At 46.6% G+C, this 15,164-nt stretch overlaps 1 protein-coding gene across 3 annotated transcripts in view; it reads left to right on the top strand.

The window, feature by feature from the left end:
- pdzrn3b (PDZ domain containing RING finger 3b) overlaps positions 1 to 4,576 on the top strand; it is a 106,235-nt gene extending 101,659 nt beyond the window's left edge. For all 3 annotated transcript variants that reach the window (XM_030421391.1, XM_030421390.1, XM_030421392.1), the window contains 5 exons: positions 212 to 310; positions 470 to 532; positions 620 to 721; positions 951 to 1,067; positions 2,165 to 4,576. In XM_030421391.1, coding sequence (XP_030277251.1) covers positions 212 to 310; positions 470 to 532; positions 620 to 721; positions 951 to 1,067; positions 2,165 to 3,673 — 1,890 coding nt within the window. In that variant the 3' untranslated portion in view covers positions 3,674 to 4,576. The remainder of the gene's footprint in view (positions 1 to 211; positions 311 to 469; positions 533 to 619; positions 722 to 950; positions 1,068 to 2,164) is intronic.
- Positions 4,577 to 15,164: the final 10,588 nt, after the last annotated feature.

Raw genomic sequence — 15,164 nt, 5'->3', positions numbered from 1 at the left:
GAAAGCCAGTGGCCTCCCTGCGTCCGGCTGAAAGATTCATTACAGTGATTGATGGATCGTTGTTGCTCCGCTATCCCATTTGGTAGTCGATATATTCAGTCCGTCTGGAAAAACATCAGCAAATACATTAACATTTTCCACTCAGTCTTGGAAAATATCTTAAACATACTCCATATGTGTGGGATATTAATTTGTGAGCGTGTCTCACCAGGAAGTGGATCTGTACCGAGCCAACATCCACGACAAGCTGGGCCTGACGATCTGTTACAGGACCGATGATGAGGACGAGGCTGGGATCTACATCAGCGAGGTATGTGGTCTCAGACATGCTTCCGCAATAAGTAAACAGCATCTGCTCGGGCTCTCAGCAGTGATTATGTTTGCTCGAAAATGTGAAGGTAAACACAGTAAGGGTGATCTCAAAGCGGCAACCCCGATCTCTGATTCTCTCGCTCTCTTTTCTCTTTAGATTGATCCGAACAGCATTGCGGCAAAGGATGGCAGAATCAGAGAAGGAGACAAAATCATTCAGGTAAGTTGACGGCAGTCTTGGGAGTTTCGTAATCGTAATAATTTCGCGTTAAAAATGTTAAAAAAATATTTCCTCCCGTCCCTCAAGATCAACGGTGTCGAGATCCAGAATCGAGAGGAAGCTGTGGCGCTGCTGACCAGTGAGGGGAACCAGAACGTCTCTCTGCTGGTGGCCAGACCAGAGATCCAGGTAATTAGGAAAGTCATTAAGGGTGTGTTCTCTGTAAAGGTTAACGATTTCATGTTAAAAACCTGATATGATCACTTCTGGAACCAGATCCGGTGTGTTCTTCAAAGCGAGTTCGGTTTTCGTGCCAACAAACAAACACCGTCGATTGGTCGGTGTTGCATTTTTGAGTCAAACTTTTGCGGCTGAATATTTGCTAATGAGGCGTCTCTTCCTCCCCGCTGCGTCTCAGCTGGACGAGGGCTGGATGGATGATGACAGGAACGACTTCCTGGATGACCTCCACATGGACATGCTGGAGCAGCAGCACCATCAGGCCATGCAGTTCACTGCCAGCATGCTACAGCAGGTAGCCACTCACACACACACACACACACACACACACTTGCACGGCGGGAACTGGCAAAGTAGCGCAATCAATCTGCGCTAACACATATGTTCGTCTATAGATTGTTTCGGGGCCGAGCCAATTCTGCTGAGGACAACAGCTGTCTGATTGATTTTAGCGAGGTTTTTTATTCCCTTTGTAGAAAACAGAGACTGTCATATGAAAAAGCACAAACTCACTGACAAAACCAAACAGACAACGAAGTCTTTGTTGTAAGTTTACTTCAAATTAAAAGGTTTAATGAATAGTTTTAAATTAAGTAGCATTTTTAGCAGTAAATGTTAAACTAGATAAATTATATTGAGCCAGAACATTGGCTTCTTAAAGACATGATATGTAACATTCCTGAGTGAAATGTTCTAAAAACAACCAGGCCTGTGTTATTATGTGTATTTTTAGGTTTTGTATTTACATTAAAGGTGCAATGGGTGAAAATTGACCAACTATCGATTTCAAGCTCGGAACAAATGGAAAACAGAGTAACCGCTAACTGCTTACAACATTAGCTGCAGTTAGCTAGTTAGCTTATTTAGCCGTACAGCTACAGTAGCAGGGAGAAAGGGAGTTACAAAGCACTGAGGAAGTGTTGGTGTTTAAACCACTAGCATAGGAGCTTTGGATTGGGGCAGGGTTAGCAGGTTAGCATGCTAAACATGCTTTGCAATACAAATAGACTCAGTTGATAATTTTAGTGAAGTTTTGAATGTTTTCAGCCAAAATACTTACATATAACACCTTCAAACCTAGATGATGCCGACAGTGTGCAAACCAGAGAAATGTTTTACGCAAAGTAATGTTGCATTTCATTTGGTCACCAGTCATTTTAACTTCCAGGAGGGAGTCAGAGAGCAAGGGAGGAAGTCCGCAAACATGAATAAACATAACATGAATTCCTTGGCCATGAATATTTCTGCTTCATGTCAGATTTTCATATGGAATGGTGGTTAGTTAGCAAGACAACTACCACGATCCCACGCGAATGACATGCTGTGCGTTTCCTTACATTCTCTTCCAATGCAGCACTGTTTCTGAGCCATGTCTCACCTGTTTTTTTACAGAAGAAGCACGAGGAGGATGGAGGCACCACGGACACGGCCACGCTCCTGTCCAACCACCACGAGAAGGACAGCGGCGTCGGTCGCACGGACGAGAGCACGAGGAACGACGAGAGCTCGGAGCAGGAGAACCTCGGCGACGACCAGACCACGGCCTCCAACACGCTGGGCAGCTGCAGGAAGCTGACCTACAGCCAGGACACCCTCGGCAGCATCGACCTGCCCTTCAGCGGCGAGTCGTTCATCTCCGCCGACTACGCCGACACCGACTTCCTGGGCATCACGGCCGATGAGTGCGAGCGCTTCCGGGAGCTCCTGGAGCTGAAGTGCCAGATGAGGAACAGCGGAGCCCAGGGTCTGTACTGCCAGGGTGGCGGGGCGGGAGGTCAGGACCAAGACGGCGTGGACAAGGAGCTGGAGCTGCTCAACGAGGAGCTGCGCACCATCGAGCTGGAGTGCCTGAACATCGTCCGTGCTCACAAGATGCAGCTGCTGAGGGAGCAGTGCCGCGAGTCCTGGATGCTCCACAACAGCGGCTTCCGCAACTACAACACCAGCATCGACGCGCGCCGCCACGAGCTGTCAGACATCACAGAGCTGCCGGAGAAATCTGACAAGGACAGCTCCAGCGCCTACAACACCGGCGAGAGCTGCCGGAGCACCCCGCTCACGCTGGAGCTGTCTCCGGACAACTCGCTCCGCCGAGGTGCAGAGAATGAGGCCGGGGCGTCCTGCTCCGCCAGCTCCAACGGCAGGATGCTCAAACCTCTGCTCTCCCCGGTCCAAGAAGCCTGCGGGCCCAGCCGGAGCAGAGGCTCCTCCAAGGATCCAGACGGAGCCCTGCAGGCAGAGAGCAAGGAGAGGAGAGAGTCCAGTAAGTCCGGACGGAACTTATCCCAGCAACATTCACCTTACAAGCATGCCCACATCCCCGCCCACGCCCAGCACTACCAGAGCTACATGCAGCTGATCCAGCAGAAGTCAGCCGTGGAGTACGCCCAGAGCCAGATGAGCCTGGTCAGCATGTGCCGGGACCCCCTCAGCCCCAGCGACCTGGAGCCCAAGATGGAGTGGAAGGTGAAGATCCGCAGCGACGGCACGCGCTACATCACCAAGCGGCCCATCCGGGACAAGCTGCTGAGGGAGCGCGCCCTCCGCATCCACGAGGAGCGCAGCGGCATGACCACAGACGACGACGCCATCAGCGAGCTGAAGATGGGCCGCTACTGGAGCAAGGAGGAGAGGAAGCAGCACGCGGTCCGCGCCAAAGAGCAGAGGCAGCGCCGCGAGTTCATGAAGCAGAGCCGAGCCGACTGCCTGAAGGAGCAGACCGGCCCTGAGGACAAAAAGGAGCCCAACATTATCGAACTCAGCCACAAAAAGATGATGAAAAAGAGGAATAAGAAAATATTTGACAACTGGATGACCATCCAGGAACTGCTGACCCACGGTACCAAGTCACCTGACGGCACGAGGGTTTACAACTCGCTGCTGTCTGTGACCACAGTCTAGGTGCTGCTCGGAGTTCCGGCGGCAGAGGAGGACAGACTGGAGCGCGATGGACTGTACATAGGACACTACCAGTCGGAGTAGAGATTCCTGCCTCGTTCAATGTGGCAACGTTTTGTACATAGGAAATAAGGACAGCCTTTTCTGGACAAACATGTTCCACCTGCGGGGTGAAGAGATGGTCCTTTTTAGACGATGGGTGGACTGGACGTGAATGGGACATGGCAATGAGGATGATTTTGGAAAACTCTTTTCAAATTCCTTCAAGTACCTTTTCTACCGTTTGTGCTTGCTCTTTTGAATAATTTTGGGTAACAGAAACACGATATTTGACTTTTTTTGGAAGGTTTTGGAAAGTGTGTAAAGACCGCGTGCCATACATAAACAGCCAGCATTTACACTATTTTACATTATTTTGTTCGTACTATATATCTCTTATCAGTATTTTACTGTTATGCATACTTAATGCTTTTATGGAAACAATGCTATTTTTTTTCCTGCAAGGTAGAACACGTAACCCCTTTTCAAAAGGACTTTTGTAAATTAAAAAAATAAAATTTTTGTAACAAATCCACTTTTTTTTAGTTTGAATTTCTCTCCAATGGTGCTGATCTCCCAAAGTTAACGCCGCCACCAAGCGATGTACCGTCTGTCCCGCAACGTAGAGAACGTCATAACATGATATCATTGTGTACGTGCGTATCTTTAGAGCAGGATGTTTCTCGCGTTGAGATTCAAATGTCTGTGTTTGTTCAAGCACGCCTTGTTAGTCGATTTTGCTTTCATAGGGTCTCATGTATTGAACAGAGTAACAGCTTTACAAATCCATAGTTAGCCACACAATTTGATGTCTTGTAAAATGAGAGAAATAATAAATTATTGTTTTATATATGATGAGCTTTCAAATGTTGTTGGGCTTTGTCATTTGTGGGAGTTGTTGGATCAGCGCACAAAAGGAAGGAAGAAGCCAGAGGGAGAAAAAAAAATCCAGCACGCAGAAGTGTGTTTTTCACAGAGACGGGTTCAGCGGGCTCTGTTGTGCTGAGCTTTGTAGCGTGGGAATCTGAAAAATGCTTTTGTCCAAGAGAAACACTGTTTGCAGCCTTGAACTTCCTCTGAAAGGGGAAACATACTGTTTGGGGTGCAGAAATCCAGCTCCTTTTACTCTCATCCTTGTTCTGTCTCAGTTAAAGGAACCCAAAAAATTGAAAAGTCGGTCGTTATCCATTCTGGATATACTGAAGTTACAGCTCGCAAAACGTCTCTGGACCTTCACAGCAAGCACGTCTATGCAACTGAAGTAGACGGGGACTTCGAAAAGTCGAAAAAAGCAACAGACAAAAACGGCGCGCCTCGCCAAGTTTGCGGAAGCCCAGAGATCCCAAATTGATTTGAAAAGACGTCGGATAAACCTCAACATCTGCTCGAGCCTGTGCATCGACTTCAGACGGTGTGAAGCTTTTAGCTCAGCAGCTACAGTGAATATCTTGGCTGAAAAGGGTGTAAATAGCATATTTTCAAATCAGTTTGGGGTCTTGGGGCTTCCGGAGCCTTTAGGTTTTATTTAGGTTGTTTCATTAATGATTTTCAAAATAAAACATTCGGCTGTTCAGGAGAATGCTGCAGCACTGTTTGGAAGTGAGGCTGCTTTGTGGCCATTTTTGTGGATAATGACTCAACCTTAATTTTCAGGTGAACTGCACCTTTTGATACTTGTTACTTAAACGTTAAAGTTTGCTGTGCATTCATTAAAAACCTGTCCATTTAGTGCAACACAGACCCCCAAAAGCAACAATGATGTCAGAAGAAAACATAAAGATAAGTGATGAATGCACGGACGCACATCGTGGTGACGCCGCTCTCGGCGCGAGGAAAGTTTCAAAGTATGTAACCTCCACGGATCAAAAGTCAGGATAGAAAGAGTCGTAATCCACCTAGTTCGCACTTCAAGGTGTCCTGTCGACAGTTATCCCAGACGCCTCTTTTATAAATGTTGTCTTAAAGGAAACACCTGCTTTGAAACAAAAAAGGTGAAACAAAACTAACAGGGCCTTTTCGTGCCATTCGCCTTTTGACTTGTCAAAGCAGCGAAAGCACAGGTGTGACCATCGATGATGGCAGCGAGCGAGCGGCAGAGCTCCGGAACCAGCTCGCCTGGATAAAATGAGGCCATGGTTTATGTTATACGTTCCACCTGCACTTCTCCTGCTCTGACGGGTCAAAAGGTCCGCTGTGAAAAGTCTTTACGGGAGAATCAATCAGGCACAGTGTCTCCACGGCCACACACACAAACACACACACCACAAGAAGTCTTATCAGGCGAAAGAAGGACAAACACCTGTGTGGGAGAGCCATGACATCCACCTCTCACTATTTATTTTATCTGAGAATTTGTCCTTAAAAAATCTCCCTCTGATCTATAAACTGTACCCTCCAAATGTGTTGTATTCAAGCCACAACATGTATGAATGGACGCAAACAGTGAGATGGTTCACAGTGAAGTTTCAGTCACAGCTTCTACAGACGGTGCTGATGGTGGAGAGAGCGCTGATCCATCAGACGGTGCTCTTTCATCCAGTATCCACGGTGATATCTCGGACCCACTTCTGATCCTGATTTCCTTTTGGTGCCGATTCAACGTCCCTATTGTACAGTTTAACAGTGGGTAATAAAAAGCCTGCCTTGATCTCTCGTTGAATACATTTTTAAATATACTACATGTATTCTTAATCTCGAGTCTCGCACTCAGACTCTCTGTTTCGTGTGAATTTGCCAAATTGTGGTAACGATATCAGTAGTCCTGAGGCCAGTGATGTGCACAAGGGGGGGGCAGGGGGAGCAGTTGCCCCCCCTCGTGAAAAATGCGCGCTAAAGTGCCCTCCCGGGAGCCAAAACATACCCTAAAGTGCCTTCTTGGGAGCCAAAACACATGCTAAAATGCCCTCCTGGGAGCCAAAACATACGCTAAAGTGCCTTCTTGGGAGCCAAAACACGTGCTAAAGTGCCCTCTTAGGAGCCAAAACACGCACTAAAGTGCCCTCTTGGGAGCAAAAACTTGTGCTAAAGTGCCCTCTTGGGAGCCAAAACGCGCGCTAATGTGCCCTCTTAGGAGCCAAAACACGCGCTAAAGTGCCCTTCTTTTCGCCCCTGCCCTTCAAAAAGTCTGTGCACGCCGCTGCCTGAGGCAGAAAGAGAAGTCTGCTGGCTGTGTCTGTGTTTCACGTCAGAGTCCAAGTGGGGCAGGGCATTAAAACAGAGAACGGTCCAATCAGCAGAGTTCCCCGCTGTCCAAATCTGACGGCTGAAGGCTGGGACATGTGTGATTTTCATTTCCCTCTCATCGTCGACACAAACGTTCCCCCTCGCGTGGATTTCTCATCGGTGGCTGCCCTCCATCATCTCTCGCCGCTCTTCCTCAGCCAAACAAAGTGGCCCGTCGCTTCCTAACTAATGTCTGACGGAGCTCGCTGCGCTCTTTTATGTTGTCACCGAGCTGTCTTTGGCGTGAGGCGCCCTTCACATGGCCATATCTCCTTGCTGGGCGCGTGGTTTATTTACCCGACTCAGGACTCCCACCATCTGTTAGAGGGACCTCGTCCCCTCGCTCCCATGTGATCCTTCCATTAGCAGCTCAGTGTCTCATAACTGAGGACAAAAGCAGCCCGGGCATCTCTGCTGATGCACCACTTTTGTCATCTCGCCTCCATCAAACGCTTCTTTTGTTTCTTAATGAGGCAACAACAATCAGGGCCACGCTGATATGCAGTGTGCTAATCTGACTGGAGTGCACTTACCCGGGAGTCTGATCTGTATCTTTTTGATTCAGTGTTTCAATTAAGGGATGGTCGAGGTTAACGCTGCACTAATCACTGTTTTGATATCAGCGTTGGGTCAGCTGCGTGTGTGCAACGTTGGAAATGTCCGTCATCGTGACGAACACACATCAAGCTAAAAGCTGACACAGGTCTTCGTGCTCTGCAGAGAATTTCGGCGCCTTCCAGCACATTTTTTTAGTTTCACAGCACGCAACCAACTGTTCTTTTTCTCAAGGTTGTCACCAACCTCGCTCTCAAGAGCATACAGACGGCTGTTTTCATGGGGCAAAAGCTCTTATTCAAACTAAGTACTGCGCCTAAGTTTTATTTTAATTGAGAATTAATCTGCCCGTTATTTTCTCAATTAATCAGTTAGTAGTTTGGTCTATGAATTGTCAGAAAACTGTGAAAAGTGTGAATCAGCGATTCTCAAAATGTCCAGAGATATTCAGTTCACTGTCATAGAGGACTAGAGAACCCAGTAAATATTCACACATTAAAGCGGCGTAATTCAGAGAATCTTTCCTCTTGAATCCAATCAATCAATCATCAACTAACTGACTACTGATTGCAGCTCTGGTTTAAAGCTTGTTCTTACCAAAAATCTCAATCAGCGCTGCTTTAAATTGTTTGAACACACTGGTATTGTGATTCTGAGCGTATCATTAAAAGAGGAACTTCGTCAATTAAGTATTTTTCCTTCATCAAAAATCAACGTCAAAAGTCAAAGCTGAAACAGCAGAGGTTTGAGATGCTGTAAATCCCACACTTCCCATGACGGCGTCTTTGATTAAACCCTCGCTGTGTGGCTGAACACACGGCGGTTGAACCGATCGGTGTCCTCTGAGGATCTACAGGCAGCAGCGGGCGTGTTTAAGTGTGACGACCCGCAAGTTTGTTTCCCTGAAATAAGAGTGAAGCACGTCGCTGAAGGCTCGTCTCGATGGAGAAGATGTTCTCACTCTTCTCTCCGCTGACTTTGGCAGAAGTGCGATCCACCACCTGGCTCTGCTGGTGGCAGCGCTCTCCTGCTGTTGATCTGAGCTCGTTGGAGCGAGCCTGCGACAGACAGATGGTTTGTCCGGTCACCTGCCAATTATATTTTGAAAGTGCTCGCTCTTCGTCAAAAAAACCCACTTTCTTGTGGTTCGTCTCCAGATGGTCCCGTGTAACAAACCTGGTGCGTCGCAGCTCCAAACTTGCGTTGGTTCTGAAGACTCGGAGGGCGTCACGTGACTCATTTTCACTGCTTCTCCTTGAACCACATGACGCAAGTGTTTTCACGGCCCTGTAGTAGAATAACTTGAGACTAGTGACACGTGGAATCAGTGAAAAGACATCCACTGGGATTTATTGTTATCAATGCAACTCCGACACGTGCTACAACACGCCCGACTTTATGCTTAAAGTCTTCAGTCTTCAGTTACCGTCCTCAGTTTGCGGTATCCGTCGGACCTGGTGCATCACGCATTCACCCCCCCGTCTTTTCAGCTCTGCGTCTGCTAACAGGGACGATTATGATAATGAGAGCAGCGGCCCCGGGGTGCGGGCTCAGCCTCTTCCTTTATGTCCGCCGAGGTGTAATTGATTACCCCTCCCTCAGCCCTGACCGAACCCCAAGCCACGTGATTTATGTCTGGCTGCGAGTCTCTGTGCACACTCTTTTAATGGGAGATAACAACGCGGCATGCAAGGCAAACAAAAAGCTCCGGCAATCAATTCTGGGACGCCCCGCCACCCCATCCCGCCGCAGCCGCCGCAGAATGCTGGGAGATTAGTCGATGGCATACTTGGCTTCACTGCCCCCGTGTGTTTTGATTATCTTTGGGAGGAAAGCGGTCGTCTCCCCAACCCGTTTGACGGTCCCCGCGTTTGGGCCGGAGAGCGGGACTCATCAGTTTAAATGTCTGCGCGGGGGGGGGAACGGGCCGACATTCCGGTGTACTCGTCCATTAACTGATAAGGAGGCGGCTCCTCCGCTGCCTGTGAGCGCAGAGGCTTCTGATTGCTTCAAGTGCTGAGGGGCTCGTACCTGCTATCCCTCACACTGCCGCAGCTACAGGCTCACCGTCACAAATACTCAGACGGTGGAACTCGATTAAAGGAACACTTTGTGGCTGTTTTTTTTTTTTGAACAACCTAAATTAAGATAACCACATTTTTTGTTCTACTTCCACATCGGTGCGATAAAAACCCTCCGAGGCTCCACATCACTCCAGCGAGTTCAGCAGGTGCTGAGACGGTGCGAACACACGTCACGCGTTGGATTAAAAGAGAACAAGCTGCTGGGTAAACGGAAAGAAGCGCTGAACCGTACGCCCGCACCCTCCGTCGTGTCTGCACATCAGTCAGGGGAAAGGGCTGCGCTCAGGTGCGGAGCCGTGTCCTCAGAGCGCTTTTTTGAATCTCTGACCTCTGAATATTTGAACAGTTCTCGTTCCCCCCCAAAAAAACCGCGAGCTTCACAATAAAACTTGTTTGAAAAGCTGCAACCCGAACAAAATACTGCTGATGTAAAAAAAAAACTGGAGCACCGCAGAGAAAAGTGGAATCATCGCAAAATATCCCTTTTTTGACTGGAGGCAGTAAATCTCCAGCTCTCATCGCTAATTGGAATCACATCTTCAGAAGCGATCTGTGTATTATTTCCACATTTTAATTAGCGGGCAGAGCAATCACTCTGACCTTGACTTGCATGACTGATCAGTAGTTTCGGCGGTCCGTGGTATTAAGATTACTGCGATAACCTCTCCAGATATTAATGGATTCATGCTTTTATAGGTGTTTCTTTCTCCTTGAAGTGAAGAAAGTCGACAGTTTGACTGAATAAGACGTACAATTAGAGCATTTTGATGTACTGTGGAATAGAACATCACTCCAAAATCGGGGTCTTCAATGAGGTCTCGAAAGACTCACTTATAAATAAAATTTATTGAAATAAAACGTGACGTTTCCCGAGTGAGCTTCTGCATGGAGCGGGAGGGAACAAACCACACCGCTCTGTGAAGAGCTGTAAATGACTCTTATCTGTCTCCTGACCGACTTCATCTTTCATGCTTCCTGATAATGTCAAGAGGCGCAACGGTGAAATACAAGCGGCAGATTGTTTTCGAGAAGTGACAGCTTGATTGTATTTTACAGCGTTTTATCACTCTTATTTCGAATCCCGGGCGACGCGCACGCCGCAGAATCACGCGTGACAGGCGGGATAGATGAGCAAGCCTCCAAAGATAACCAGATATATCATGCACGTAAAATGAATAATAAAAAAAAAAAAAAAAAAAAAAACGCCGGCTGTTCTGATTTATCACGAGAACGAGATGGAACGACACGGAAGCATTACGGTGATTGATGGCGGGGAGAGAACATGGGAACATGTTGTTTACCCGCAGGAGACATGAGCCCGGACAACATGTAAGAGTCTGATTTATAAGTTGGAGTGCTGGATGTGATCGGAAGTAAAATACTGATCATGTGGACATTTTGATATGGGCGTTCTGTCGGGCCCACGCGCCATATTTTTACCTGTCAGAAATCCCCTCTAGCCTCAGAGACGGGCTCCGGTAAAGCAAGCCCTCCACTGCATCTGTACATGTACTCACCCGAGGTGCAATAATCCCATTCTGCTGACTATCATGAGCAGACGGGGGCTTCTGTACATGCGCACAGAAAAAAATCGACAGGATAAAAGGTCTTCACATATGCATCTCTTGTCTACGCAAGTCAAACCTAAAACACGACCAAGGACCGATGGCTTGGGTCGGATCACAGCGTTACGTACATGTTGACTTCAAGATACAAGTTTACAAGACACAATATAATTTAAAATGTAATGAGGTAGTTTGTAGTCAGCGCCTACATTATTTTCTACATAATGTTGCTTTAAGATTAAAATTGTAAACTAAGAAAGAAGGAATATACATTCAGGGATGAGTGAATGTTCACCATGCCATCTGGGTGTGTAAATAGGCAGTAGGGCTGCACCTTTCATTGACAATGGATGAGTCAATTGTTCTCTCAGTTCATCGATTAGTTGTTTGGAGTATGAAATGTCCAAAAACGCTGAAAAAATGTCATCATTCTCAAAACTCCCCCAAACTTATTGTTCTGTCCACAGTCCAGATATTCTCACTTAACTGGCATAGAGAATAAAACAAAATCGAATATATTCGCTTGAAGAGGCATGAATCACAGGATTTGTCCTTGAAACCAATTAATCAATTATCAACTAACTGATTGCTGATTACAGCTCTGGTTTAAAGCTTGTATTGATTTGTCAGTCCAGTGTGTCCTCTTCCTGTTATCTTAAGGTTTATGCCAGACATTCGTCTTTTGTTAGCTGTACGTCTTTGTTCGTGTGATGTTTTGCCTTTGGATTCTAAGAAAGTGTCTCGGGGAAGAGTGGCGGAGGGGGGGCGGGGAACAGTGAGTGTCCTGTTTGCACTGATGAGGGAGAAACTTGAAAAAAGAAAGTGCGTGATCACTCAATTATATTTTGATGATGTCTGCAAAGATGACATATTCTCAGCGGTTAACACCATCTGGAGTTTGTCCTGAAAGAAGAATCTACACTGTAGGTGGGTGGATTAAAGAAAGGAGAGCCTCTCACTGATACGACTTACCGAAACAAAAACAGAGGCACGCAGATGTTCTTTAGTTCATGCCTCATTTTAACGGAAATTCATTAATGGGACTGCTTTCGTTGCGCGCCGCTCTGTGAGGCTGCACTTATGCAAATATTGACCACGCTTTTCGTCTTAATTTGGCATGCACGTTAAACAAGTCGCAGCCACAGAGAACACCTGAGGCTGAGAGGAATTTCATTAGTTTTGTCAGGTATTTGGTCACAGACTGAAGCACCGGAGGAAATCGAGCAAAACAGCGACGGGAGGAACCTCACTGAGAACGAGAGAGAGGAGGAAAAAAAAAAGCAGCCCGATGTAAAAGTCAAAGAAGAGAGCCTCCCCCATTAGCTCAGAGCGACCTTCACAGTGGTCTGGAACAAGTGCATGGTGGCACCCTGATTATCTGTAGTCGGCCTGCTAATGCCTCTGTCTTTGAGTCGTTTCTTTGCTCTCTGACTAAAAAGGTCAGGACAGGCAATAAGTCAGTCAAGCCAGAGGAGCGGGTGTGCTGCGGAACCTTTCTCCTCAACCAGACGGAGGCCCCGGGGGGGGAACAGGGAGGGCTTTCAGAAATGACAAGTAACATCGGAGGTAACAAAAGGAATGCAAAAACATCATTTTCCTCACTCGACGAAAACTTTTGTATGAAACAGTTTTCCTCTGAGTGTTTTTCGTCCAAATTTCCTTCTTCGTTCAAAAAAAAAACAAAAACACGTTTCCCGTCGGACGAATGCAAAAATGCGAGCCAAGTCATTGAATGCCAAAGACACATAAATGTCTCTAACTACGTATTTGACCCTTCCGTGGTCTTGTTAGCTTCAAAGGGCCCCTTTTCCTTGTGTTTTGTTTATGGCCCGGTGGAGCCATAACTCACGGCGCTCCGTCCTCCCACGTCTCGTCCCTCTGTGCTCCCCTATTCTCACAGCGCAGTTTCCTGGGTCAGATCGCAGGAACCTCTATGGCTCCCCTTCCCCGCAGATTTATTGGCCAACAGCTAATTTATCCATTATACACATTCCAAATTATAGGCCTCAGTCAGCGGGATGGCGGCAACAGATTCGGGGAAGGAGAGAGGGAGTGAAATAGAAAAAGCAAAGACACGCTGTCAGTCTTCTGTGCCGCCGCATCTCCCCCTGGATCCAAAGGATTCACCTCCCTGCACAGTGCATCAGGGCTCGTGTTCCGAGGCTCCTCAGGGCGCGGCGCTTGGTAACACCGACATCATTACGGGTTAAATGGGGCTCTGTCACAACCGGCTGACTGCATGAATGTCGAGAAAACTGCTGCCACCAAGAGATGAGCAGATTGGAGTTTTGGTTAGAGTTATTGGACACAGACAACGTGCAGCACTCAAAACTTCGGAGGCTCTGCCAACATTGTTCAGTGTAACTTTTGGATCGTTTCTTGGTGAATTATAAAAACATACCCTTGTCCAAATAATACAAACCTTTATTTTTTTTTGGCTTTCCACTGTTTGAAAAAGCACTGTTGCGAGAATTAAAACCCAACTTGTAAAGAAACACAGACACCACTAGGCACCAGCCCTGCCATCTGTTTGTCTCACTGGAAACGTCAGTGGAACCACTTTTTTCCCCTGAAACCATGTGAGACGATGTACCATAAAAAGGGCACCAGTTGTATGCGGTGGGCACAAAGTGTGCAGATTAGATGGCACTCCATCACGTTTTGTCTATTGGAAGGGCATGGAAGGGATCATCAGACTGAAATATTTAGTATGTAGCAGGATAGTTGGATAACTAACTGACCAGATTCCTATGAAGCGTGGCATGAGGATTCTTCCTGAACCTTTAAAATGGGCACTTGAAGTTCCTGGTAGTGCACCTTTAGTGGTGACGTGCACCGTGCTGAATGAGATTGTGTAACTATAAAGCCCGGTCATATCAAAGAAAAAGGTCATATTAAAATGTGTAAGGTAATGAATTTTAAAAAACATGCTCCCCAGATTCTTAAACTTCTCGTTCTTGAATGTCCCATTAGCATTACTTTGGTGCTTGAGGCAAAACGTTTGCACACACTGGCATTGTTTTCCAACTGCAAATCTGTCTTCTCTGAGTTTGTTCAGTGCGTTTATACTTCCAGGGCATGTGCATATTGTTCGACATTTTTGGAAGTACGCCTGTTCAGTTTGTTGCCGAGAGTTGGATGAGATTGAAACCACTCAAGGCTATTAAACTGGAGTCAGGAGGTGATTAGCAGATTAGCGATGACTGCCTAGAAATTACCATGTAACTCGATGTAGAACCCACAACTTATTTTTACTGAGTTTATTTATGTAGGGGCTTCATGAAAGAAGACAAAAAATGTTAATGAGTAAGCTTTGGAGGTGTTGGTAGCCGTATTTTTCCATTTTGGACTAGCCAAGCTAGCTGATGTCTAAGCTAGGCTAACCGCCAGTTGCGTACTTAGCGCCAAGACGTGGAACACTGACTGTATACAAAACAGATAGAGCTTCTTGGGGTAAAAAATAAAGCCAACATGGAAGCGCTTCAAACCTGCATTCCTTTGTCCACTGGTTTAAAAAAAAAAGTCCAATTGTATGTAAGCTTATGAGAAAATGACTCTACTTCTCACTGAATTCATGACCTCGGTAAACAGTTTCTAAATGAGTTTATGATCTCAATCGCTATTTTTGAGTCTTCTTTAATACGTGATGATGTCCGTTTTGTAAAATGACGGTCCCAGTGGGGTATGCCTAAGGGTGTGGCTACCTTGTGATTGATAAGTTGCTACCACGGTGTGTTTTCAGTCAGAGCCAATCAGAAACCAATCCCCAACTTCACCATCTGGTGAATTTTGGTTTCAAAAAAACAAGATGGCGCCAGACATCATGTCAAACTCAAGGCTTTGTATTCCACAAACCAATGGATGACATCATGACTGGTTTACACTTGGAGTGGTATTGATCTTATCTGGCAAAAAAGCGAATAAGTGCATTTCCTTAAATATCAAATAAATAATTTAATGATCCCTTGGCCTGTCCCTCAGGACAAACTTTATAGTACCAATTGTCTGTATGGTGTTGGCTCACTCTCA

The sequence above is a fragment of the Sparus aurata genome, chromosome 6, assembly GCF_900880675.1.
Source record: "Sparus aurata chromosome 6, fSpaAur1.1, whole genome shotgun sequence".
Classification (NCBI taxonomy): domain Eukaryota; kingdom Metazoa; phylum Chordata; class Actinopteri; order Spariformes; family Sparidae; genus Sparus; species Sparus aurata.
This window is presented reverse-complemented; position numbering and strand designations above follow the sequence as displayed.